The sequence below is a fragment of the Triturus cristatus genome, chromosome 3_1 (assembly GCF_964204655.1).
Source record: "Triturus cristatus chromosome 3_1, aTriCri1.1, whole genome shotgun sequence".
NCBI classification, from domain to species: Eukaryota; Metazoa; Chordata; class Amphibia; order Caudata; family Salamandridae; genus Triturus; species Triturus cristatus.
The window spans coordinates 559,935,218-559,961,847 of NC_140583.1; the positions used below are offsets into that span (position 1 = coordinate 559,935,218).

The following is a 26,630-nucleotide window of genomic DNA, read 5'->3' on the forward strand; positions in this document are numbered from 1 at the left end:
TGACTCCAACCACCGAGACTCCCGAGTGGGAGGATGCAATGGAACAGGAGTCACAGAGAGAGCTGCCTGAAACACAAGTCCTCCAGCTCCAGGATGGAGGGTCAAACAGGTGGGAGCCGGCCGATGGCGATGCACCACAGCATGATCCACGGGGTCCCCCGAGGAGGGCCGTGCCCACATTCCGAGAAGGATGTCAAACAATGACTCCGCAAAAGGTAACAATGGTTCCATGCTCCCCGCGCCCTGGTGGAGAATATCCAGCAAAGGCTCCGAAGGACTAGAGACTGAGGGTGGCTCCATCCTTAAAATGTCTGCAGCCCTGCAACCAACCCTGACTAACGTCCCACAAGCCACCCTGGCCCTCCGAGGAGGTGAGAGCAAGTCATCAGTAGGTGATTGACGAAAGCTAAACCGGCCACTTAATAGAGGCTCAGCAGCAGGATGAGTATGCTCTATTGGCGCCTGTGCTGGAGAGCAGTGAAAGGACTCGGTGGTGATCCTACCGGGACCACATCCTCCACCAATAAAGCTGGAGACGGTACCGGCATTGATCGGTGTCGATCGGCGTTGGAGACCTCTGAAAAGGCCTCGACCGCCCGAGTAGAGCCGGCGACCCCTCGAGTGGAGCCGGTGCCGGCGACCTCCAAAAAGGCCTCAACTCCTAGAGTCCAGCCGGCGACCTCTGAAGAGGTCTCGACCCTTCGAGTCAAGCCGGTGTCCGTGACCTCTGAAAAGGCCTCGATTTGAGCCGGCGACCTCCGAAGAAGCCTCAACCGCTCTAAGTCGGACCAGTGTCGACTCAACATTCCCCGAGGTGGAAACCTGCGGGAGAGAGTACACCGAAACCGAGTTGTGCACTGCAGCACAGCCACCCCCAACGATGCTGCAGGGAGCCTCAGAAGGCTGTGCGACAGCGCTATGGAAGAGCTAGACGTCGTGGGATGGCCCTGTGGGCCGTGTCCCGACGTTGTGGCAACTCTGGTGTCAGAGTCAGGGCACTCGGTTGGAGCCGAGGGTAAACCAGCCGGCGGTGTCCTAACCTGAGTCCCTACCCCCTTGTGGGGCTCGGAGGCGCGCCACGAGGTTGGCGAATGACGGTGATAGTCCCGGGACCTGCCCTGAACAAGAACGTCCGCCCGTGAGGACTGGCGCCACGTGGACGACTCCGCCGGAGAAGGAGACCTGTGTGGCAAGGGCTCTGTATGGAACATCTGGGCAGATAGCAGCTTCATGCGGCATTCCCGCAGGGATTTTGGCAGCAGCAGGCGGCAAGCGGCGCACTCCATGGAGTCATGGTGCTCTCCCAAGCACCACATACAAATGTCGTGAGGGTCCGCCGTGGACATCTGTCGAGAGAAGGACCAGCACGGTTTGAAGCCCGCAAGGGCATTGAATACACTGTTCCTGGACGCGAAAAAGGGTGTCGAAAAGGCCTGTAAGTAACAAAAACAGGCCGGCGGTATTAATTTCCGGATCCGCGTTAGGACGCGGAAAAGAAGAAAACTGATGTCAGCACGCCAGGAGGGGCTTATATGGCTCCATTGACGTCACTTCCGTGGCGACGTCAGGACGGAGCCGAGCGGCGCCACCTCTCTGGCGTGCAGAGGTATTGCTGGGGGAAAAAGATTTTCCAGATCCAGTCTGATGCCTGGGGATATTCTAAGTTAAGGAATCTGCGGCTAGATGTCTGTATCAGATTACTGTGGATATTCTTTGCATGACTGTGTCCACAATAGGATAATGCTGGGCTGAGCAAAACAGTGGTAACCTTTGACATATTTTGGGACAACTCGGCATGACAGTGCCTCCAGGACAACGCTAGTCACGCTTTAAATATTTTTGAAATCTTTTGCGGTCCTACGTTTAATCCTGGCAATATGAATGTGTTCATCTTGATATATTGTGGGAATTCTTGACACACGAGTGGCCATCCCCGACAAAGTTGAAATTCCCTAGCATATAATGGACACAGTCGACATGTGAGGCAAAATATGTCCATTTGTGGTAGCAGTACATGTGAGCGTTTAAAGAAAACAATCTAGTGCTTAGGGGCATTTCAGAAAACTGTATTGTCAGAAAATAAGCGAACGTTTATGAAGAAAATTATTGCACAGTATTTCCAAAATATGCCTACTGTTGATAATTGGAATGACACTTACTGCTACGGCTGCTATTTCAATACTCATGTGGTGATACTAGCACCTCTGCTACCTGAAGCTTATGAATTTACGTCGTGCAACCTGTCTGAGCCTGTAACTTGTAAGTAATCCATGAGGGACAACAGCTGCCTGAGTTTTGGAGAGCTACAACCACTAAGTCGTATATATGAAAAAAGTTAACATTTTCCACCATATTACCAACACTCTGTGAATCTACTTGGAATGGCAAGGACAGAAAAATGATAAACTATGCAAAACTGCAAATCCCGATTTACTAAACTGTCTTTGCTAACTGTGGCTTTAAGATAATTTCAAGGAAACTCCAGGCACCCACAGGCACAGCCAGGCTTGCCTTGCACACCATGAAATTATTGGAATATTATATAAGTGCTATCTTAAGAACCTATGGATTTTTAGTCAATATTTCAATAGTTTATTTGATTCGGACCTCAACTGAGATCAACAAATACAGATACAAAATTATTATTGAGTTTAAAATAATTAAAATGGTAAAGCTTTTAAGACACACTATAGAATGAAAAAGTAATAATGTTTTATCGTCTACATATACAACATTCAATACAATAAAATAAAGATGTTAAGATTGTGCGCTTTACCTTTAAAACAGCTTCAAGAAACATTTTAAAAAACTTAAAGAAGTTATGGCATACAAATTCATTTACTGGAGAATTACACAACATAATTAAATCATGGGCATTATACTTTAGTTGAATTGGGGTTATATATCGTCGTTGAGCCTCTACCACACTCGCATTAGGACAGATTAATAAAACGTGAAGCAGATCTTGTGGACCACCTTTGCACAATTCACAAATGCCTTTAGAGTTATTTGCACCGTCCCAGCTAGCTAATAACGGGAGTAAACCCAAACGTAAATGTAGAATACAGCGCCTTACCCCGTGCTCTAGTTGAAATCGTAAATAGGGAGCATAGGTTTTAAATTCTATATTTTCAGCGAATGCTTTATAATGCTTCAATTCAATGCAATAAACGTTATCCATTTCATAGCTGATTCTAGGGGCCAAATGTTTTAAAAACAATTTCAAGAGCGCTGGAGACCACTCCTGTGAAAGTGCAACAGTGCATTGTGAAATCTCAAAAGCTTTTAACATATTCCTATTGGAAGCATACCCAGACGCCTCCTCTCTAAAAGTCTCCAGTTTTAACAAATGCCTTAATGTGCCTGGCGCTGCAAGTAAGAGGTTGTACGCCAACCTTATGATATTGGAAATTACTCGAGCAGAAATTCCCGTTAAAGATAGCTCGAGACGGAGAGCTTGGACTGGTACCGACTGCAATACTTTTACCAATTTTCAGAGTATGGTTCCCTCCTTTACTTTTATACATTGCCATGTTTTAATTTGTGTGTATTTCATGGCATATGATAGAATCAGAGGGATTTTCATGCCATAAACCTCCAGCATTGGCATATAATGTCTATTTCCCGTAGAACGATACAGTCTCTGTAGAGCCCCAACGTGGGATTCTGCCTTCGGACTTAAATGTTTGAGGTGGGCTGTGTCTTGTAAATTATAAGTAAACATACAGCCCAAATAGACATACTCTTTTACTGTCTCGATTGGTTCACCTCCTAATGACCATATACAAGATAAAGGTTTCCTTCTGCCACTGAAAGGGAGAGCTTTAGTTTTAGTAAAATATGGCACCAGGAAATTTTCAGTTGCATATTGATTTAACTCGTTCAGGTTTCTTTGCAGGCCTATCAGAGTACGATGGAGTACAACGATATCATCGGTATACATTAAACAATGTATGTCAACTTGAGCTAATTTCGGAGGGTAATTTTTAATGTGGGAGAGACGCCCCAGTAAATCACTAATATAGATAATAATAGTGGGGCTAAAAAGCATCCCTGTTTCAACTCATTCTTCATGGGGAAAGGTTTGGTTAGGCCTTTTTCTCCCCTCATTTGCACTCTACACCATGTTGATGTATGAAGGGAAATTATTATTGTTAAAAGATCTATAGGAATCCCCAGATTCGCCAATTTTCTCCATAGAGTCTACACTATCGAAACCAGTTGAAAATCAATAAAAACACAATATAAAGTTTGGGCATTTAACGTAACATATTTGTCAAGTACTGTTTGGAACACAGTGATGTTATCCAATGTTGAATGCTTTGGGCGAAACCCAGCCTGAAACATAGGGATCACTTTTCTCGAATAAGCCCAGTCTTTTAAGTGTTCCAAAATGCAAGCTGCAAAGATCTTGGCATCAAGAAGAGCTATTTGTCTGTAGTTTGCAGGATTCGTTCTTGAGCCTTTTTTTAGGGGAATAATCACCACACTCTCCCGCCAAGATTCTGGAACTAAGAATTTACTCCAGTCGTCTGCGTTTTTTTGTAAAACTTTAATTGGGATCTTGTCTGGTCCCATCACTGCAGATGACCTGGCAGAGGATATAAAAGTAGAAATTTGTGTGGCTGAGATTTTCATTGGTACCTGCTCGCATTGGCAGAACCCCACCAACCCTGATGAGGGTGCACTCAACCTCGAACGCTGGATGAACGACTGCGCCAACACCGTAGCCCCGCTGAAAAATCCCACCAGCAGAGACACCAGCAGAGTCAGCTGGTTCACCCCGGAACTCCTCGACTCAAAACGCACCTGCCAGAAACTGGGAAACATATGGCACCGCGACAAGACGCCAGACAGCCGCGCTGCCTACAAAGAAGCCATCCGCAACCACCACCACCTCATCAGGACCGCCAAAAGGACCTCCTTCACAGACCGCCTTGACAACAATGCACACAATAGCAAGCAGCTCTTCACCATCGTGAAGGAACTCTCCAACCCCAGCTCCAACGCCAACAACATCCCACCATCGCAAGCCCCGTGCGACTCCCTCGCCACCTTCTTTCACCGGAAAATCACCAACATCCATGACAGTTTCAGACCCCGGACGACCCCTGCAGACCTCGCCGCACCGAACCCGCCACACCCCACGACACCCTGACAACCTGGGCCAACGTGAGCATCGAGGACACAATCAAGACCATGGGAACAATCCACTCCGGATCCCCGTCCGACCCTCTCCCGTACCACATCTTCAACAAAGCCAGCAACTCCATCGCACACAACCTGCACAAAATCATCAACCTCTCCTTCGAGACCACCACCTTCCCTGAGAACTGGAAGCACGCAGAGATCACCGCCCAACTGAAGAAACCCAAGGCGGATCCGAGCGACCTCAAGAACTTCCGACCCATCTCCCTGCTTCCGTTCCCAGCAAAGGTCATCGAGAAGATAGTTAACACCCAGCTCATCTGTCACCCCGAAGACAACATCCTGGACCCGTCCCAATCAGGATTCCGCAGTAACCACAGCACCGAGACCGCCCTCATGGCCACCACAGACAACATCAGGATCCTGCTAGACAACGGCGAGACGGCGGCCCTCATCCTCCTGGACCGCTCCGCCGCCTTCGACAACGTCTGCCACCGCACACTACACACGCGCCTCCACGACGCAAGGATCCGAGACAAGGCCCTGGACTGGACCACCTCCTTCCTCTCCGGCAGAACTCAGAGAGGCTGCCTCCCCCCGTTCCGATCAGATGCCTCCGAGATCATCCGCGGCGTCCCTCAAGGACCTTCCCTCAGCCCAACGCTGTTCAACGTCTACATTGCACCACTAGCACGCATCGCCCGACAGCACGACCTCAACATAATCTCCTACGCCGACGACACTCAGCTGATCCTCTCCCTCACCAAGGACCCTTTCACCGCCAAATCCAACCTCCACCAGGGAATGAAGGCCGTCGCAGACTGGATGGAGGATAGCCGCCTCAAACTGAACACAGACAAGACGGAGATCCTCATCCTCAGGTCCAACCCCTCTGCATGAGACGACTCTTGGTGGCCCACGTCACTGGGGTCCCCCCAACCCCCACCGACCACGCACGCAACCTGGGAGTCATCCTTGACTCAAAACTCTCCATGACCAATCAAGTCAACGAAGTCTCCTCCACCTGCTTCAACACCCTACGCATGCTCCGCAAGATCTACAGATGGATCCCGACAAACACAAGGAAAACAGTCACCCAGGCTCTAGTCAGCAGCAGACTCGACTACGGAAACTCCCTCTACGCCGGAGCCTCGTCCAAGCTCATCAACAGACTGCAGAGAATCCAGAACGCCTCTGCACGCCTGATCCGCAACGTCCCACGCCGCGACCACATCACCCCCCACCTGAGGAACCTGCACTGGCTCCCCATCGACAAAAGAATCTCCTTGAAGCTCCTGATCCACGCACACAAGGCACTCCACAAAGTCGGCCCAGCCTATCTCAACAGTCGACTCTCCTTCTACGTACCCAACAGGAAACTCCGCTTCGCTGACCACGCCCTGGCCACGGTCCCGTGCATCCGGAGGACAACTTCCGGAGGCAGATCATTCTCCCATCGCGCCGCCAGGACCTGGAACACCCTCCCCCTCTACCTGCGACAAACCGCAGACCTGCTGACCTTCAGGAGACAACTCAAGACCTGGCTCTTCGACCAACAGCAGCAGCTCCCCCCCCAAGCGCCTTGAAACCCTCACGGGTATGTAGTGTGCTTTACAAATTGATTGATTCAACGTTTGATACTGTCTGGGGAAGATCAGATGCTGATGATTAGGTTTATAATGCCTTAGAATATACTTTTCCCAGTCAGATGCTGATGCTGGTGTGGCTTGAGCAGATTTCAGTATCCCCATTTGTTCAAAGATTATGTTCCAAAATGTTTTATTATTTCTGTATTTCACTGCAAATTGGATGTCGACCCAGACACGATCTTTTAGAGCTTGCCTTTCTCACTCCTTCTTCCGTTGGTGGAGTGTTTTCAGTTTCCTTATTTCACCTAGTCTTACCACACAGAAAGATCGAAATTGAATTCTATTAAATTTATTTAGTTCTTGAGAATTATTATCGTCTTGTTTTCCTTTGTGACGTATTTTAACGTTTTCACGCCTTGCTGGGTTTCCTTGGAGAGCGGCAACTGAATAGTAGCTTCAAATTGGTTTATAGGATTGCTTACACTATTCACGGTTGTTAGCAGAACTTGGGAGATTTTATGGTTTATTTTACTGATTTTTTCGGAATTCCAGTGGATCCTACCAGTTTTGTGATTTATAACTGCCCGTCCTTCAAAAAAGCGAAGAGACCACGAAGATGTATGTTGTGTGAAGACATCAATTTCTACAGAAAGTAATGCATGGTCGCTTTTGTAGGTATATTGGGTGGAAAATGATTGGACCCTCGAAAATAGGTCTAAACTACAGATAAAATAATCTATAATTGAGGACTTGGTTGGACCCAGTCTGGTGTATGCCGCCGGAGTATCACCATCAATTCTCCCATTTATTATAACACCGTTGATTGCTTCGATAGATGACAAGATTTTTTTCCCCCTTTTATCTGCTTTTATCTTATCGGGAAAGACGGAGTTGGTATTTAGCATGCTACTTCTTGTGGAGATTTCCCCCTGTTATTAAGTAATGCGTTTGAAATCTTTCCACTGAAGTCCCCAGCCATTATCATCATAGGATATCCCCTTACTTCTAAGATTGATTCGATTTTCTTGAATGCTTTGGTCAAGAGATGATCTTTTGAGGTTCCTGACGGGAAATAAATATTAAAAAGTAAGAGATTTGATGAAAGCTCCACCATTCTTTCTTTCCGGCACTTGATGCTAATGCATTGGACATTTGTAAGTGAGAGCTCAATTTCTTCCGGGTCCCAGTCTATCTCCTCTCTCAGAAGGATTGCAAGGCCTCCTTTTGCGTGGCCTCTTCTAGAGGCCTCTGCTGCTTTAACAAACACAAAATATTATTTTTGAGAGAAGATCTCCAAGGACCATGTTTCTTGCAGTAACACGATAGAAGGTGAATTTTCCAGGATAGAAAGCATCTGGTCAGTAGTCTTTCCTGCGATGTTCCACAACACTATTAATTGTCTATCGCTAAAAAGGCAATTTCAATTCCTTGCCCGACTTATTCCTGTTCAGAGATCCCGCTATCCAAGCCCAGGAATTTTCATCCGATAGCGGCTTTTGCCTTGAATCAGAACTATTCCAGATTCGCCGAACTCCATCTTTTATAGAGATCAGCAGCAAGCTGTCTTGCACGGTCTTTCTTTTTTCGCCTTCCGCGCACTGCTGGTTGAAATTATTGTTAGGATTGTCTAAAATTTCTTTGTCATCTCTCAGCTGGTCTCGGATGGAGCTGGCCTTTTTGGCTATGGCGATATCGAATCCGTTTTTATGAAGAATGTCTTGTTCTTTAATTCGAATAGCTGGAACTACATTTGACCAGAACTCTACACAAGCCACTGAGCCGGTCGATTTGTCAGGGAGAGAAACTAATTTTATTTCTCCTGTAGTTAATGATTAAAGTAGTCTAATTTTGCGTAATATTTTGACTATTCTCCCACGGTTTAATGGACAGTTGCTGCTGGGAAATACATCTATAAATTCCCAAGAAGTTTGAGACTGGGGATAAGGAGTTGCCCTGAAAGTCCTGATGGATATTTTGATCTTCTGCAGTACGTTCATTAGATTTTAATAATTTTGTTGAAAAATGTTGTGCTACAGGATTCAAGACTTTGTGTCTTTTATTTCGATTAGTGGAATTTTTGGAGGTGACTGCTGACAAGTATTTAGGGACCCATTTCTACTGTCCTTGACATGGTTTATTTCTTCCCTTTCTTGCTCTATAAGGCTTGTTTGGAGGAATGTTACTTTTCGCGGAGCATTTTGATATTCTCCATTTAGCTCTTTTCTTTATCAGTTTCTTCTTGTTATTTTGCCCAATCTTGTGTTTCTCCTTTCTATGAGGCGTTCTTGCAGGTTCCGATTGTAATGATTGATTCCGGGTTGGGGCTTCCCCTGACCCTCTCACGACAAGTATTCGAGATGGGGAGAGACCAATTTTTTGTTCGCTTACTTGAAAAATTGGGGAAAAAGTTATGGGGTTATGAATGGCTTTCCCCTTTACACTTTCTGGGCAAGGGTCTTTGAATAATTTTCAGAGGGAATAAATTTCATCAACATTAAGATTTTTTATTCTGTTTTTTTCCCCGTCTGAGTTTCCTTCTGCTTTGCCCCATTTTCTTGCAATGGAGAATTCCTGGAGTCTGGGGGTTTTAAGGGACGCTTGTCTTTTCTGCTTGTTTCAAACTGTAAACAAGAGATTGCGAATGGGCTTATTTGAACAGGTTATTTAGTCAATTGTTTTTTCCTTTTTTTATCTACAAGATATTGAAGGATTCCTGTTTGAGTTCCCAATATCTGATCTGAGTTTTCCAAGTTCTTTTACAAGAGTGTTAATATAGAGTCCATAATTCTCTGCAGTGACAGTATGGTGCTTGATACAGGATCTTGCCTGTTTACTGATTGCTAGCAAGACAAGCTTGGGTTTTGACTCATGGGCAGCAGGGCCAAGTCAAAGTACTAAATAGAACAAAAGAGATGCCGGTGCTGCACTCGACTTTGAAGGAAGTTTTGCCCAATGAATAGATTAAATCAAATCCATTTTAACCATTTATTGGCTGTTTTTAATCAAAAGTATTTTTTATGCAAATTTTTCTTATTATTTTGCACGGTAATATTTAGAACAATTCAACAATATCTACAAAAATAGGGACAAACATTAAGAAACATTTCAAATATTTACATGACATTAAATAAACACATACACATCACCACACCACTAGCATACCTCAGACATTCAGACAATGGGACAACGTTCACTTAACACTTATATATACACAAAAAAACCATAAGTGAAAAACATTTGCAATATTTCAAAAGCATCTATTTTTAGATTTGTTTGGCAGTTATTTGACTGAAGGCGAAGACAAGTCAGAGTAGGTCCATCATCAGTAGGGTAAAACTAACCTGTCTCACGACTATCTCCTGTAACAAATAAGGATTAAAGTCACACCACATTGTTGCGTATACCAGATTAGTTAGTGGTCTCATCTGAAATACAATCTTCTTTCCAGAGTTAAAAGCAGACTGGAGGCACAGCTGGTAGTGACACAACCTTGTTAGCTCTGCTGTGCTGCTTGAAAGCAGCTCAGTGAGGGCTCAGCAGAAAAATAGCTTGTCTATGACTTGGGAGATTCCGAAAGTTATGAAGTTGGCACAGGAGAGAGGATTCCTGCTCAGTGTACCGGTGAGCTTTTTAAAGGAAAGTGCATTCTATCCAAATATACTAAAGGTATAGGTGCTTATTAGCGAAAAATAGAACTTAAAGAAGCTGACTCGAGGAGCAGAATTAACTGGGCTAGAAATAGGACAACATTAGAAACACAAAGTGGGCACCAGCTACTACAGTACACAGGGAAATGAGCCCATGAGGTGGGCCTGTAGGCTTTGTATGGCTTCACATTTCATGGAGATACAGGTGTGACTTCCTCTAAAAGAGTGTGTATGTAGAATGGACAGGGCATGATACAGCCATTCATGCATGTTCAACATATCAGCTACTTACAATTTACTCATCAACTACTTAAAATGTACTCATGACCTACTTACAATTTACTCATCAACTACTTACAATTTACTCATAGTGGGGGTATCATTTCATGGTGGTTTTTGTTTCAGTTATGGATACATACATACAAAGTAGTTTTAAAAATAATTTCCAACAAATATCGGTGCATTGGGAAATCCAGAAACAGCGTAGAAAAAGCAAGAATAAATGTGATAAGCATGTCCCGGCTACAAGATGGCTGCAAATTAGTGAGGCTCCTTGCGTTGGGCTCAGCATCCGTCTGTATAACGCAACATAGGTCGCAATCCAAGACGGCCGGTGCAGTACCCACTTGGGAGTCTGCCAGTTAAGTTGGCCGTTGTTATGGAGCTGAATTGCCCCTAAAAGAGACTTTAGTCTTGAGCCGCTCGTGGACCGCTGCAGCACTAGATGGCGGCTCAGCCTTCCGCCTGGCGCTGATATCCATGACGCTAATGCAATTGCAGGTGGCTAAATGGCTGTACGATTGAGCGAGGCCACCCCAAAACTGTGAGTGGGGGCGGGGGGTGGCGGACGTGTGCTGATAGGAGAGATTCAGGGACTAGTAAGTGGCTTTGCCTGGGGTAGTTCACTGCAGCATGGAATAGACGCATTGCAGCATGGAATAGACGCAATGCAGCTGGGATGACTTGACGTGCTCAGTCTGATGGGCTTCCCATTTGTTGGATATTTCAACTATTTATTGTTGACAGTGGCGTGGTGGTGATCCAACCCATTGCCCTGGACTGGCTCCAACTGCGGAGCTGCCCCCTCCACAGCTCCTGCCACCGCCGGGGAAATGGGTAAGGGAGATACTAAGCAATCTACGCTCCAATTTAGGGACAGGTGTCCAGGCAAAGCACAAATTACTGACTATCAGCAGCGGGACGTGCAGGTAACCGTGATGGGGCCAGGGGGGATTTAGAGGGACGATGCAGATGGAAAATTAAATAAATAAATAATTTCCCCTCTGTATAGTCTCTCAAAATCCCCCCTAACCCCGCCCCACCGCTGTTACCTGCACAGACCGCGGCGGCTGACAATACACCACCCTGCCCAAGTACCACCACGGAAATGGATGATGTGGATGCCAAGACACTTCTGCTGCATATGCAGAAGAGTTTAACCTCCATTAACACTGGACACCCTCACCTTCCAGGTGGACCAGCAGACTACCACCTATAACATCATCTTACTGCAGCGGAGACCCATATCTCTGCACTCGAGGTCACTACCATGTGCAACAATAAAAAGCTCCTGGACATGGCAAAAGTTCTGAACTTTATCAAAGTAAAATACTAGAACTTCAATTTTAGGTCCCGATGCATTAATTTCCACAATGGCCCATCACTGCCAGACTCTTGAGCTTCAATGATGGAGATGCTACGCTGCGGATGGCATGTGAGAAACTATGCCTACAATATACTTACATTTTACTCTCTCTGTGCAGAAGAAAAACAGTTCCTGCCCCTCAAGTGCAAGTTCCAGCACTGCAGGTACTCCATATGCTAGGAAATATCCTGCATGCCTACGCATGTTCCACAGCAATATGACTCATATCTTCTCCATTCACCGGCACGTCTCGCCCTTTATGAAGAAGCTCCTGCTTAACATAAAAGCCACCTCCCATTATGGGTCACTTATACCCGATGGAAGCTTGAGTGATGTCAAGTGATTATCTTTCTTATCTTGCCTTTTCTTGGCACTGGTGGCTACCATCACTGATGAGGGAGAGGGCTTGTGCCTCCAGGTTGACCAGTACTTCATGACCCTGGGCTTTGCAGCCTGATTGGTTCTTGGGGCCATGATGTGACGAGTAGTTTGCCACATGCATGAACTCTGAGCCTCTGCTGGGTGACGTTCCTTGCTGCCACCAGTGTCCTTTTTTTTGCCCAGGGAGCACCTGCCAGAGAATGGAGGAACTGTTCAGCCGGCACTTAGACCCCCCACACAGGGTAAACCTCACTTGTGATCCTGTTGTGTTATGCGCGCTTGGTACCTTTATGGTACCTATTTGGTTTTAGACGTAGATAGTTTTTTGGGGACATGTCACTGGGAGGTTGGGAGGCTGGCATGGATGGGAATATTGTAACGATGTTTTCTCAATACAGAGTGCACCATGTTGTTACACTGGATCACAGCTTTAAGATCGCTCCCCGAGCTCCCCTTACACTATTCACACCAGGTTCACACTCTCCATCAGGTACCATGCTGAGACCCGAGCTACAGCTGATGCCCGTTTAACATTCATCCATCTTTTGCCATGGAACGTGAGGGGTGTCAATAATCCCCACAAAGTTAGACACATACAAGCATACCATGACCGTCATAAAATAAATGTGGCCCTCCTTCAGAAGATGCATCTCTGCACACACTCGCTGTCCAACTTCACACAAAAGTGGAGTAGCCATAGGTCGCTGGCCACTTACTCTTCATATGCCTGAGGTCCGACAATACTAGTGCACTGTGGCTTGGGGTTCAGACTCTTCCACGCATTTTAATCTTCTCCAAATCATGGTGGGAGGTTGACACCTCACTCTCCTTATAAGGTACAGCCTCAACACAGATGACCCCGACTTCCTTAGAAACATTTGGCATAAATGTGTGGCATCCTCTTCTTGGATGATATTATGGGGAGGAGATTACAATTTGGTGCTCAACGGGAACTTAGATTGCTCCAATACCGCAATACGCATACATCATGCAGCCGCCCTCCCTCTCAGTGACATAATAGACTCTGGTGGGCTGGTGGACATCTGGAGGTGCAGGCATCTTTAATTTTCTGGAGGGAATGCATGTCTCAACAGCACATGGGCTAGACTACTAGAATGGACTATTCAGACATATCTAACTGTAAGAACCATACCTTCTCCTGACATTTACAGGCTGAGATTCACAACTACTTTCACGCAAAAAAGACCTCAGTGAAGTCAGTGGGCAGTGTGGGAGGCCTTTAAATCATACATATGTGAAATTTCTATAGCCAAACAGCATGGCGTGTGGAAATATTGTATAGCAACCTAGACAGATTAGAGAGAGAAGTTTGTGAGCTTGAAACACAGCACATGCACGCGCCAACATCCCACACCCTGAGCGAGATCAGGACCAAGCTGTCAGAATTTATAGATCTAGCCTACCAAAAGGTCAAACACTCACACAAGTATACAGCGGGCAGAGAATTTGAACAGCTAATAACACACTGTCCTTTGGTGACTCTTACAGGGGAGAATGAAACTCTACAAAGAATGGATTGGTGACGTGTCACCAAGATTGGCAAAACTTTTCCGAATTACACCTTTCTGGATTACGCATTGGCACACATCCTGGTTAATTTCTCCACCCTCAATTTGCTCACATTCTGCAGACTCAGGGTACTGTGCAGAGACCAATATCCCACATTTCCCAAGGACAACACTAGCTCCAAAACCGTGTCTCTGCTCTGACCTACCCCCCACCCACAAACACCTAGTAACCAAACTCTACATTACCATGCAATCTGAGGCCCTTGTCATAAAACCCTGAACTAAGACACAATGGGAAACCGATTTAGGAGCCACGATCTCTGAAAAGGAGTGGACGTATTGCTGAAACCAAATAGAGGGGCTCTCTCCCAATGGGTGCATTAAATGGCTGCATTTTAAATTTGAAATTTGTTTTAAACAACGCACTTAGCACAGACTTCTTAATTTATTCAAACTCAAGCTAAAACAGACTCCCGCTGTGTGAGGTGTAACATGTCAGAAGCAGACTTCGCCCATATAGCGTGGTACTGCCCACAAATGTACACATTTTGAGGCAAGGTGTTTTATATGTATGAGACACGACAGACGTTACCCTCAAACCTTCCCTGAAAATGGTCCTATTGGGATGTACCATATCCGTGGAGAAGAGTGTCAGGCAATTTATCGCAACAGCCCTCCTACTAGCCAAACAAGTGGCCTGTGTCTGGGGAAGAGATCGTACTCTGACAGTTAAGCTTTGGTTAAATAATATGAAAAACAGCAACAAGCAGCTTCAGATCTACTACTCCACAATCACACAGGCACTTGGTCCACACAGCATTTGAAGCCTCTTGCAAACCTATATACTCAGCCATGATGAATCCCATTTGTGACTGATGTTGGGCTGGTAGATGGGACAGATAGGAGCAGGGGGAACAGGTATTATGTCCTGTGCTGTCCATGTTCTATGCTGTCATGGGGAGTTATAGAAGATACATACTCATAAACCTACGATTTAAGTGATGGATCACTGCCCCTCCTTGACATGAGCTTACTGTTTCCATCGGTGCAGGTGTCAATACTGGTGTGCGCCCAGTGATACAGTTTAAGAGAGGTGAAGCTCCTCAAAATGTGATCCATGTAAGCTACCTAAATGCTCATTATTGCATGTGAATGCACTGTGCACTCTCCTTGTTTATTTCATTGTACCTTGAAAGGAAATAAACTTAACTGTAATAAAAAAAAGCATGTATTGGCTCTGCTAATATCTATGAAAGATAATGTATTTTTATTTTTTTGGTTTCTTTCAGATGGTAACAGTTTTAAAAATGCAAATTGTGGAACAAGTTTGCTTTCTTATTGTGAATTCCAGCTCCATTATTGTCCTGTATGTGACTGTTGTCACACCCAGAACTGTCAAACAGGAGCAATGCAGCTGCAAGACAATAAAAAAGATCTTCCGGAATCTTGCAAAGACTAACACAACATATGAAAGCATGATCTTACATTCCTACTATTTGAGAATATGCAGTCACATATCAAAAACACCTCAAGACTCCAGTGGTGGTCATCCAACCCAAATTAATTATGTACTGTAAAGGCATGGATACAGTGCTAAATGTTCAATTAGAGTCTAGACATCGTGTAAGTAGTAAAAATTAACCAATCCTCTGAATTGTGAATTTGGAGGAAACATCTGTGACTTGCACCAAACAATGATTTGAATCCTTATTTGAAATTTTATTATTTAACTGAACATTTATAGTACTTAAATCAGCACCACGAAATCCATCATTAAATGTGAGATAGTACACATACAAAAACAATTCCCCATCCAAAAATCACAGAGCCCAAGGCTTCAAGGAAGAGTCCTTGCATTAAAACTGTTTCAAAAAGACCATATTGCTTCTTCATGAGCACGATCAACTCAAGAAGAAAGTCCCCTGTAGAGGGACACTGTAGAATGGGTATTAGCAGAAGTACATTGAGAGGTAGTAGACGTGACGAAATACTGCTAAAGGGTCTAGAGGCCTGGAGTTTGCTGCTAGCAGCATTTCAGGACATGGAGGAGACCATGCAACACCAAGAGTCACAAATACAGGGTTTTTCCTGTGGTATGCAAGGTGCTGGCATGTGGTTGGGGATGGAGGAGGAGTGGGGCGGAAATACCTACCCCGGAAGGGCAGCTGTGATGAGGTGGGGGGACAATTGGGAAAATTGGACTGTCGAAGGGTGTCTCTGGTTCATTCACTGTTACTGGAAATGGATGTAATGTGTAAATCTTGTTGAGTGGTATGTCTCTGAATTGGCACGGAATATTGGATTATCAGACTGGTGAACACTCAGATGTTATTGATGTTGGTTTTTGCTTATGGTTTAAAACTGTGTGTGAAAATGGTAAATAAAAAAACAATGTAAAAAAACCAAAAAAAACACAAGGGAAAGAGAAGTCCCCTGATTATTTCAAGAGCAGAAGGTGCAGTTGGGGATAGAATATTCCTCAGCAGAGGGCTCGTAACAAGGAAATACATCTCTGCACACATTCAATTTGACTACTCTGGATTTCAACCCACATACTTGATAGTTATATTCCTGGTACACACACAGGCATTCACATGCATGTACACACTCACAATCAAGCCTTCAACCAGTGGATACATTCAATAAATGTAAATATATACACAGGAAAATACCTTTTTCAAGACGCTGTCTGATTCTGTTCTACGAAGATCCTGGTTATCATCGACTTCATCTCGGTCTCCATCTGGAAAAATAATAATGTGTTGCTGAATGGTTTACAATTCTATTTTCCTCTTAAAGTAACATAGCCAATGTTGCAGTGGTGCCGTAGTATACTTTTTACCGCAAGGTACAATTTATATTCCCAGTAAAGAACACATTTTACCAGTTCAACAAAAGCTATTTCTGAACAATATAAATCATTTTTAGGCCGCATTTATGATTTTAAATGTATTACCTATGGCTAGTATTTCAAAATCGGATAAAATCATGCATATAACTCACTATTTTGTTTGAGTAATTCATGTTATACAAAACAGTACTATGCTGCTTGATCGCCCATCCCAAATCGTAATCAATGTCCACTGGCAAAGGTAACACAGAAGGGTAATAAAAAAGGTACGTTTTCTTTCAGTGCCATCATTTAAAAGTTAAAAGAAGCAAATAGATGGACGGAATGCTGAACAATGCAAACATTCACCCCCAGTCACAAGGATTTTAGTTTAATCCATTGTTATTTTGCTCACCACGCCACCCCAGTTTGGACCCAGCCATATGCAAATCAATCTTGACCCTGCTCCAATGGGAACAGTCTAGCCCGAACTGCCAATCCAGGTCCTCCCTGGACTGGAAACAAACATACTGAGACCGGTTTCAGGGCATCACCCCTCATCAGCCAGGCTAGCTTGAATCCAGAGGCGCAGTGAGTACAGGACCCACGTCTGGGCATCCCCTTTCCACTTAGGGCAACAAAAGCAAAAGAAACAAATGACGGACAGAATTCTGAACAATGCAAACATTCACCCCCAGTCACAATGATCCGAGTTTAATACAATTTTCTTTTGCTCACCACGCCACCCCAGTCAAAATCGGTCCCAGGGTGCTTGTTTTGGGTCTGGAATGTACTCATGAGGCACAGGGTCAAGACTGCTTTGTATATGGCTGGGTCTAAACTGGGGTGGCATGGTGAGTAAAAGAACAATGGGGTTAACTCAGATCTATTGACTGGGGCGGGGTAGGAGTATGTTTGATTTGCTCTGCATTCCGTCCATCATCTGTGTGTCTTGTGCCGTCATTTAAAAGTTGCCATGATAAAAAGTGAGCCAACTGCAGTCTCTGGTCACTCAATAGCCTGCTTGCACTTAATTTAATTGAACTCTCAGATTCCTATACAAGGAAATCTGAATTTACTTAAAGATACAGACTTTACTAATCAACTGAAAATAATAAATGAGTAAGTTTACATTTGATATTACTGGGTATTCTAATCCATAGGTGTTTCAGCATAGTCATGATGCTGTCGAAAAGACTGCATCTATCAGATCAAACAAGGTTTTAGACTAAATAATGAAAGGTTGAAATAACCAGGCAAGAACAACTTTAAAACATGAAGAGCAGTGCAAACAGAATAGGCTAAGAGAAACTATTTACAGCTGGGGAGGAAATGCTCTTTTATGAGAATAAAACTGAAAAGGTAGCTTCTATATCTAAGCAATAGTACTGGGAACAATGTTAAGAGCTCAGGCAAATAAATGGCAAAACCTTTACAGTTAACATTAGGTGATACAAATATATATCTGAAGGTATCTACTTTCTAGAAATGTTAAACATCAATGAATTACATTAAGATAAACTGTTTAATAGTTCTAAATACTGAAGGAAGGGTCCATTGTGTTGAGCACATAATATGTTTTGCGTCCTTAAACGTTCTATCACTGGACTTTGAGTCCCAATGAGGATTTGGGAAAATTATAGAAATTAAGGTATTTTATTAATTGACATATTACAATCAGGAAAAACTTCACATTTAGATGACTTTACCTCAATAACAAATAAAAAAGTTACTATCAAATTAGCTCCATAGTCACTGTTTATAAACGTAAGCAGAAGAAAATGAATGTAGTGCCAATAGATGTTGTCCCCACATTTAGATTTGTTCAATAAATACAAAGCTAATTGTGTATACTATCATCCAACACTATTATTATATTCTATCATAAAATTATTAGCTAAAATTAAATTACTTCTACATCCTTCAGAAACTGAATTTTTCAAAATGGATGCAGATATCCAATAACACTAGGCATGTAATTGATATGGCTAGATTAACAAAATATACTGTTTTAACTTAAAAATCATTTATATGGTGAATTTGCATATATAATAGATTTAGAATCTGAAAACAGGTAGTTAAAATTATTAATGCATTATACACCAATGCACAAGCTAAGGAATTGACAATTAAATTTCGCGGAAATAAACAACAAAAATATGTACTTGACAAAGGCGCTATTCATGTAGCACTCAATCCCTTATGTTATATATCAGACATAGCAGAATGGTGCTAGGAGGAATAAAATACAAAAGCGTTTAAACAGAGTTAACATGCTACTGCTTGTGAAAAACCCAGCTAGAAGAGGTGAGCAACTTTGAGACATGAATATACACTTTAAAAATTTACACAGTTGAGACTATGATTTTCCGTAGGTAAAACTGAAGGAGAAATATGCTTGTGGAACAAATTAAAAAGCTATTTACACATTTATACTATCAAAAACATTCATACCCTCCAAAATATTCTTCTACCTATGTGGGAAATCACATCTCTTTGTCACAGTCCCTTAACTATTATTTTTGATAGGACAGATGTTTTTCTTACTCCGCGTTTGACAATTCAATAATTGGTTTGTCATTGCACACGTTTCCCTTACAAAGTGAAGAGACATTGAAAGACTCACAAAAGGAGTACTTGTAGTTATATGGAAATAGATTGCATTCAAGTAGGCCTCTAACCATGTCCCAGGCCTGCCATTTCAGAGCCTGCATGTGCAGTTTACACTGCCATTTTGACCGGATAAAAACCTTTCCTTTTTATACATATATGTCATCCCTAGGGTAGGCCCTGGACAACTCAGAGGGCAGGGTGCAATGTATTTAACAGGCAAGACATCTACCTTTTACATGTCCTGGTAGTGAAAAACTCTTAGGACCCATAGGATAACATTGGGATCACCTTATTACATTTTATACGTGTAATTTCCAAATAGGAAGATATTCCGGAATCAAGTCTGGTGTGTCTGGAATTCTAATTTAAAATCCTAATTTACGGTAAAGTCGAATTCTATATTATGATTCTGTAAATGCCACTTTTAGAAAGTTTGCATTTTCTTGCTTTAGCCATTTGGAGGCTGTAGCCTGACTCTGATCATATGACTGGGTGTAGTCGCCAGTTGGGCTTTGTGAATTCCTCCTAGACACAATCAGAGCTTAGGTGTGACTGAGTGAGTCATCACTGGCAGTTTGGAGTAGCGGAGCTGGGCACAGCCTTGCTTACAACTGAATAGGCTGTGTCCTGTCCACACACAAAGGGTTGCATTCCCCCTTGCAGTGAGTCTGGAGCCAGGACAAGCAGGTAAGACATCTGTGAACTTCAGAGGCATGGTGTTGATGTCTCGCCCACTTCAAAGCCACCAATGAGTTTAAGTACTGGACCTCAGACACCACTTCAGTACACTTCTGGATCTGTGGATATTCTGCCAGGAAGAAGGACTGCTGTGCTGGTGATGAACTCCACTCTGCTGGACTTGTGCTTGGTTGTGCTGATATGCTGGCTACTGCCCTCTTGCCTGGTGAGGAAGACGGGACCTGCATCACTTGACACTAGAACTCAGAGTGACTCCAAGGGCTTGTTGGCTGGCCTCCTGATCTGAAGCCTCAGCGAGATAACAGGCTTCCAACCACTGCACCTAGACTCTGCCATCTGTGAGTTTACCCTGGCAAGTGGTGCCACTCCTGGACCCTCGAAATTGGGCCTAAGCCCAAGCAGAATCAACACATCTCCTCGGCTGAGCGGCGCATCCCTGAGCAGAACCGATGTATTGCTGCTGTGTGGATTGGACCTGCTGCAAAAGACTCGCATCGCTGCCGCCTCCCGCATCTTGGGATAGATGCATCAGCTTTGCAATCGCCGCTCTGCAATGCTTTTCCCAATACAGGCTCCTCGCATTCCTTGTAGGCAATAGCCTTGACGGCAAAGCTTCGCATTGCTACTTCACCACTCATCATGACCGACACACCGCCTCGACAACAGACATTGCATTGTAAGCCCTGTCATCAGGATCCTTGACGTCAATGCATCAGGACCTAGCACCGCAGCCTTGCCACATCTCGGAACTGACACATCGCCTCGGCTGTGCGACGCATCTCTGACGCGGATCCACAGAGCGCTCCGCAACCATAATTTAAGGTACTTTGTTTGGTGGGCTTAACTGGGTCCCTGTACCCAGCCCGCACTCCACTGCTGTTGGCCTGAACTTGTGTCTTTTTATCCCAGTCATGCACGACCAGATATCACCAATAGTGCTTTCATTTTTTGACACTATTTTCACTACAAAATTTGAAAATCAATATCTCTGGTTCTAATAGTTGAACTTTTGTAGTATTGGTCTTGTTTTTTTATTAAAATCAGAGCTATTTTTAATAACCAGACATGAAATCATTTCATGTAGTGTTTTCGCTGTTTGAAGTGTTGCACAAATACTTTACACACGGTTTCTAAGTTAAGCCCGACTACTCTGTGCCAAGCTACCAGAGGGTAAGCACAGGTTAATGGACAAGTTACTTACCTTCCGTAACGCCTTATCTGGTAGAGACATGATCTAGCTGCAGATTCCTTACCTTTGAATTTCCAGGAGTCAGACTGGATCCGAAAGGTTTTTCTTCAAGCAAAACACTTGGACACAAGTAGGTGGAGTCACTCAGCTCCGTGTGACGTCGTAGTCTCTGCCACTGTGACGTCCGCATCACCTATATAGGCACCACCAGGGTGACTTCAGTTACTTTTCACAACTTTCCATGCCAGGAGAGCAGAGCCATGAATTGTACATACATTGATGCATTTCTGAACAACTAGGGCCCTGAAAGGGGGTCAGCCCTGTCCCTAGAAACCTGTCCGCAGTGCGGGAAGGATGGACGGGTCGGTAAGGAATATGCAGCTAGATTATGTCTCGAACACATAAGGCAATACCGATGGTAAGTAACTTGGTCCATCTGATAGAGGTATCTTTCCACAGATTCCTTACCGTTGAATATATACACAAACAATACCATCCCATACCATACCGGGGAGGAACTGCAGAAAACTTTAGATCAGGAAGTCCTGCTGGCAGAGTGACCAAAAAGGCTGTCCCTTCGGAATTGGCTGTCGATGCAGCAGTGCTTGGGAAACATGTGCAGGGATGCCCATGTTGCTGCTTGGCAAATGTCAAGGACTGGAACTCCACATTGCAAAACCGTAGCAGCAGCCTTAGCTTGGTGGAATGAACCCTTAAGCCTTTAGGAGGCTGCTTTTTGGCCGGAGCACAGCAAATTTTGATGCAGAGGATGACCCATCACAAGATACTCCTCTTTGCACCTCATGACATTTCTTTGATCCAAGTACCCCATGAAGAGTTGGACGTCCACACAGAACACTTTAGTGCAGTCTCAGTAGAATGGCAAAGCTCTTTTTGGGTCCAGACAGTGGAGTGGCTCTTCTTCTTTAGAGGGGTGCGGAGGAGCATAGAAACTGGGCAAGGTGACAGATTACCCCATGCGGAATGGTGTTACCACTTTTAGTAAGAAAGAAGGCCTAGTGCGAAGCACCAACTTATCAGGGAAGATGGTCTGGTAAGGAGACTTGGATGATAAAGCCTGCAATTCGCTCACCCTCCTGACAGAAGCGATTGTCACTAAAAAGGCTGTTTGGAAGGTTTGCAGCCGGAGGGGGCAGTAGTGCAGAGGTGCAAACAGAGCTCATATCAGGAAGGTCAGAACCAAATTAAAGTCCCACTGAGGCATAATTAAAGGGGCACGTGAGAACATATGTACAAGCCCCTTAAGAAATATATTTACAATAGGGGATTTAAATAAAGAGGGTTGGTCCAGCAGCCTCGCAAAGGCAGACCAGGCCGAAAGATATCCCCTTGACAGTGCCCAGAGCAGAGTCCTGCTGGGCAAAGGTCAAAACGAAAAGCAAAACATGAGAAAGAGAAGTAGTAGGAGGATTAATAGACCTCTCTGTACAATATTTTACGAATTTTTGCTATCGCCAGTGTACACGGTTTTGGTACAGGGATGCCTGATTGCTAAAATAACATTACAGACTTCAGGAGGAAGGTTGAAAGCTATCAACTGCCGTTGCTCAATTTCCACGCAAGGAGGCTTAGAGTTCATTGGAGGATTCTCCACTACTGCTGCGACAGCAGACCTTCCCGAAGAGGCAGCCTGATCGGAGGATTGAGGCTCATTTGGAGAAGCTCTGGATACCAGACTCTCCTGCCCAGTCTTGTGCCACAAGAATGACTTGGGCCTGGTTGCTCCTGATCTTCTGGAGCCCTTTGGACATGAGTGGTATTGGCAGAAAGGCATATAGCAGGCCTGAACTCCATTCAAAACGAAAAGCGTCTCCGAGCGAGTGCTGCCTTAGAAAAGCCAGAATGCAAAACTCCTGAAATTGCGCGTTCTTACTGGAGGTGAACAGACCTAACCAAGGCTCTTCCCCACTGTTGAAAAAGACCTTGTGCGACCTCCAGAAGGAGAAGTCATTTGTGATCAGCTAGACATCGACGACTGAGTTCGTCCTCCCTGGCATTCAGAGAACCTACCAGGTGTTGAACTACCAGGGATATGCTCTGATGTTCTGGCCATGTTCAGAGACGCATGGCCTCCTGACAAATGGCTCACAACTCCACCTAACCCTGTTTATTGGAGTACCATATGGTGGTGGTGTTGTTGTCCGTGAACACTTGAACCAGCTTTTCATTGATTGAAGGAAGAATGGTATTCAATACCAAGTGAATCGCTCGGAGCTCCACCAAATTGATGAGGAGAAGCATTCTGCCGGAGACCAGAGTCCTCTGATCTCCACCTCTCCCACATGGCTGGCCGATCCCAGAAGTGACGGATCCGTCAATACTATGTGTTCTGGTTCGGGAAGAGAGAGGGATCTGCCTCCGAACCAATCGCGGTCGTATGTTTCATCTCTAGAGATGGGTGCTCTTAAAGGGCATGTCTATGAGCGAGGCCTGGACATCATCTGAAAAGTCAGAAGTCCTCAGTCAGGCAGCTGTCGAACAGCCGCGGTTGATGAAATCGCTCTGTCCAGCGAGTCGGTCATGTCGATACCACAACGAATGGTGAACTTTGCCACTTCTCTCCCATCCGACACGGCTTGGGAGAGGATGGCCTGGGCCTCCTTCGGGACCTGTGGCAGCACTTGCGCAACTGTTTGCCACAAGTCTGGGAGTAACGGGTCAATAAGTACACTGTGTTCACCGACCGCAATGCAAGACTGGCAGAAGATAACATTTACTTGCCCCAACTATCTAGCCTCTTGGATTCCCTATTCCGAGGTGCGGAAGGGAATGCGCCTTGAGATGTAGTGGCTCGGACCACCAAGGTATCAGGGGTAGGGTCGTTGGTGAGGAAAGTTGAATCACCCGGTAAAGGGTGATGGCGGTGCACAATTATCCTATTAACAGGAGCCCCTGTGCAGGGCTTGGACCAGGTTTCCAGCAGGACATCGGTTAAGGCCTCGTTGATAGGCGTTCTGAGGAGGAGGCACCAGGTTGCAGGACTTCCATCAAAATGTTAGTCTTGACTGCCACCGAAGGGAACTGAAGGCCCAGGACCCCAGCTGCCATTCGCACCACCATTTGGTATGTTACCCCCCTCCTCCGTAGCCACGGTTGGGGAAGAAAGCAGGCCAGAATCTGGAGAAATATCCAGTCCACTGTGTCATCCAATTCCTCATACTAGTCCATCCCATAAGGCTGGTCTTGCCCAGCGACCCCTCCCAATCTTCCTCCATGCCTAGCCGTTCAGAATAGGACTTAAGAAGCAACCTAAAACCCAAGGGATCGGTCGGTGACAGAGGGTTGCTCTCGTCATGAATCTGCGCTGGCTGGCAAGGAAAAAACGGAACTGACGTCGGAGCGCCGAGGTGGTGCCTATATAGGTGACGTAGACATAACAGAGGAGAGGACGCCAACGAAGTCACGCGGTGCAGACCAACGCCACCTATCGGCATGCAAGGGTATTGCTCAAAGAAAATTTTTCCAGATTCAGTCTGATGCCTGAGAAATTCAAAGGTAAGGAATCTGCGGCTAGATGTCTATAAGATTTAGAGTTTGCCTGTATCCTACGCTGACTAGGATTGTGGTCGCTGCTTGACAAGGGATCATACCACAGTCAACCCACAACCCAATTTCTAACAAAGGCCATTTTTCTAAGGAGCCTTGGATCATGGATTAATAAACTGAGAAGCACTGGTTTACTATGGAAGAGAACAAAAGTATTTTGCTTTTCGTAGGGTCGATTTTTACCAGGACGAGTTGTGATATCTTCTGATGTTTTGAAAAGCTTTCAATCAATGAAGACGGATTTCCATTGCGTGGCTAATCATCCAATGGTGTATCCAGGCACTTGCAGGTCCTGAAGGCTCATTCTAACAGTCAGGTCTTAAGGGCCCTTCAGAATTCCTGAAGTGAGATGATGGTCCAGAGTTGCGTGGGAAAGCTGTTCCAGGTCTTAGTTGGAATGTGGGAGAAGGAACGCCTTCCACTTCTACTTCGGTAGAGGAATGGAGTATGGGCAAGTGATAGGGAGACGGAGCGCAGTCTTCTCGATGGTTGGTGGAAGTTCAAACGGTGGTTAATGTAGGTGGGTCCTTGGTTGTGTCGAGCCTTGTGTGCATGGGTTAGCAGCTTGAACTAGCATGTCTTCTGTACTGGGAGCCAGTGGAGTTTTCTGAGGTGGAGTGTGATAAGGGTTCGTTGGCGAAGGTCGAGGGGGAGTCTGGCTGCAGTGTTCTGTATGGTCTGAAGTCTCTGTAGGAGGTGTGCAGAGATTCCTAAATAGGGAGCATTGCTGTATTCCAGTCACTGTGCATCTCATGTGTAGGGGTAGCCTCTTAAAGATATTGAGTAGAGTGAAGAAGCAGGCGGAAGAGACTACGTTGATCTGGGACTTCATGGTGAGCTTGTTGTCAATGATTATTTCGAGGATTCTGGTGTGACCGGAGAGAGTGGGTGCGGGTCCTAGGTCTGATGGCCACCAGGAGTCGTTCCATATGTTGCTGCTGTCGCCGAAGATCAGTACTTCTGTATAGTCTGTGTTCAGTTGCGGGCAGTTCTTCATCCAGTCAGCAACGCTTGTAATGAAGCTGTGGAAGCCCGGTAGTGGTGCGTAGGAAAATATGTTGAGACCGTGGGATCTGATGAAGTTGGCCAGTGGGGTCATATATGCGTTGAAGAGCGTGGGGCTGAGGGATGAGCTCTGGGGGACACCGCAGGAGATATACTTGGGTTTGGAGGTGAAAGGTTGGTAATGGTAATGGTAATGGTAATTGGTTTTTCTGGTAAGGAAGGAGGTGATCCCTCTAAATGCGTCCCCTTGGATGCTGATGTGGTGGAGCCTTTCGATCAGCAGGTGGTGAGATACAGTGTTGAAGGCTGCTGAGAGGTCGAGGAGGATCAGAGCTGCTGTTTCTCGTCAGTCAATAAAGGTTTGAATGTCCTTGGTTGCTCCTATAAGGGTAGTCTTGGTGCTGTGATTGCTGCAAAAGCCGGATTTGGAGGCATAGAGTGGCTGGTTCTGTTCCAGGTGTGTCATGAGTTCCTTGTTGATTATCTTTTCCAGTACCTTCGCTGGGAAAAGGAGCAGTGAGATTGGCTGGTAGTTTTTGAGTCTGATGGGGTTGGAAGAGGGTTTTTTGAGTAGTGGTCTAACTTTGGCGTGTTGAGCAGGGTGGTGAGTTCCACGCTGATCTTTTGGTTTACGAGTTGAAAATGTGGTGCGGACATGGGTCAGTGGGAGCTCTCAAGTGGATGGAATTAATTGTGGGAATGGAGTCCTGGGTGGAGAGGAGGTTCCAGATGGTCAGTCTATGGCTCGTGTTGGTTGCGGTGGTGGTGCATCTGTTAGGGAAGTCAAT

General features: G+C 45.1%; 1 protein-coding gene across 12 annotated transcripts in view; it reads right to left on the bottom strand.

Annotated features, from left to right (window-relative positions):
- AKAP13 (A-kinase anchoring protein 13) overlaps window positions 1-26,630 on the bottom strand; it is a 1,236,163-nt gene that overhangs the window by 76,094 nt on the left and 1,133,439 nt on the right. For all 12 annotated transcript variants that reach the window (XM_085644487.1, XM_085644486.1, XM_085644483.1 and 9 more), the window contains one exon: window positions 16,612-16,682. In XM_085644487.1, the coding sequence (XP_085500613.1) occupies window positions 16,612-16,682 (71 nt within the window). The remainder of the gene's footprint in view (window positions 1-16,611; window positions 16,683-26,630) is intronic.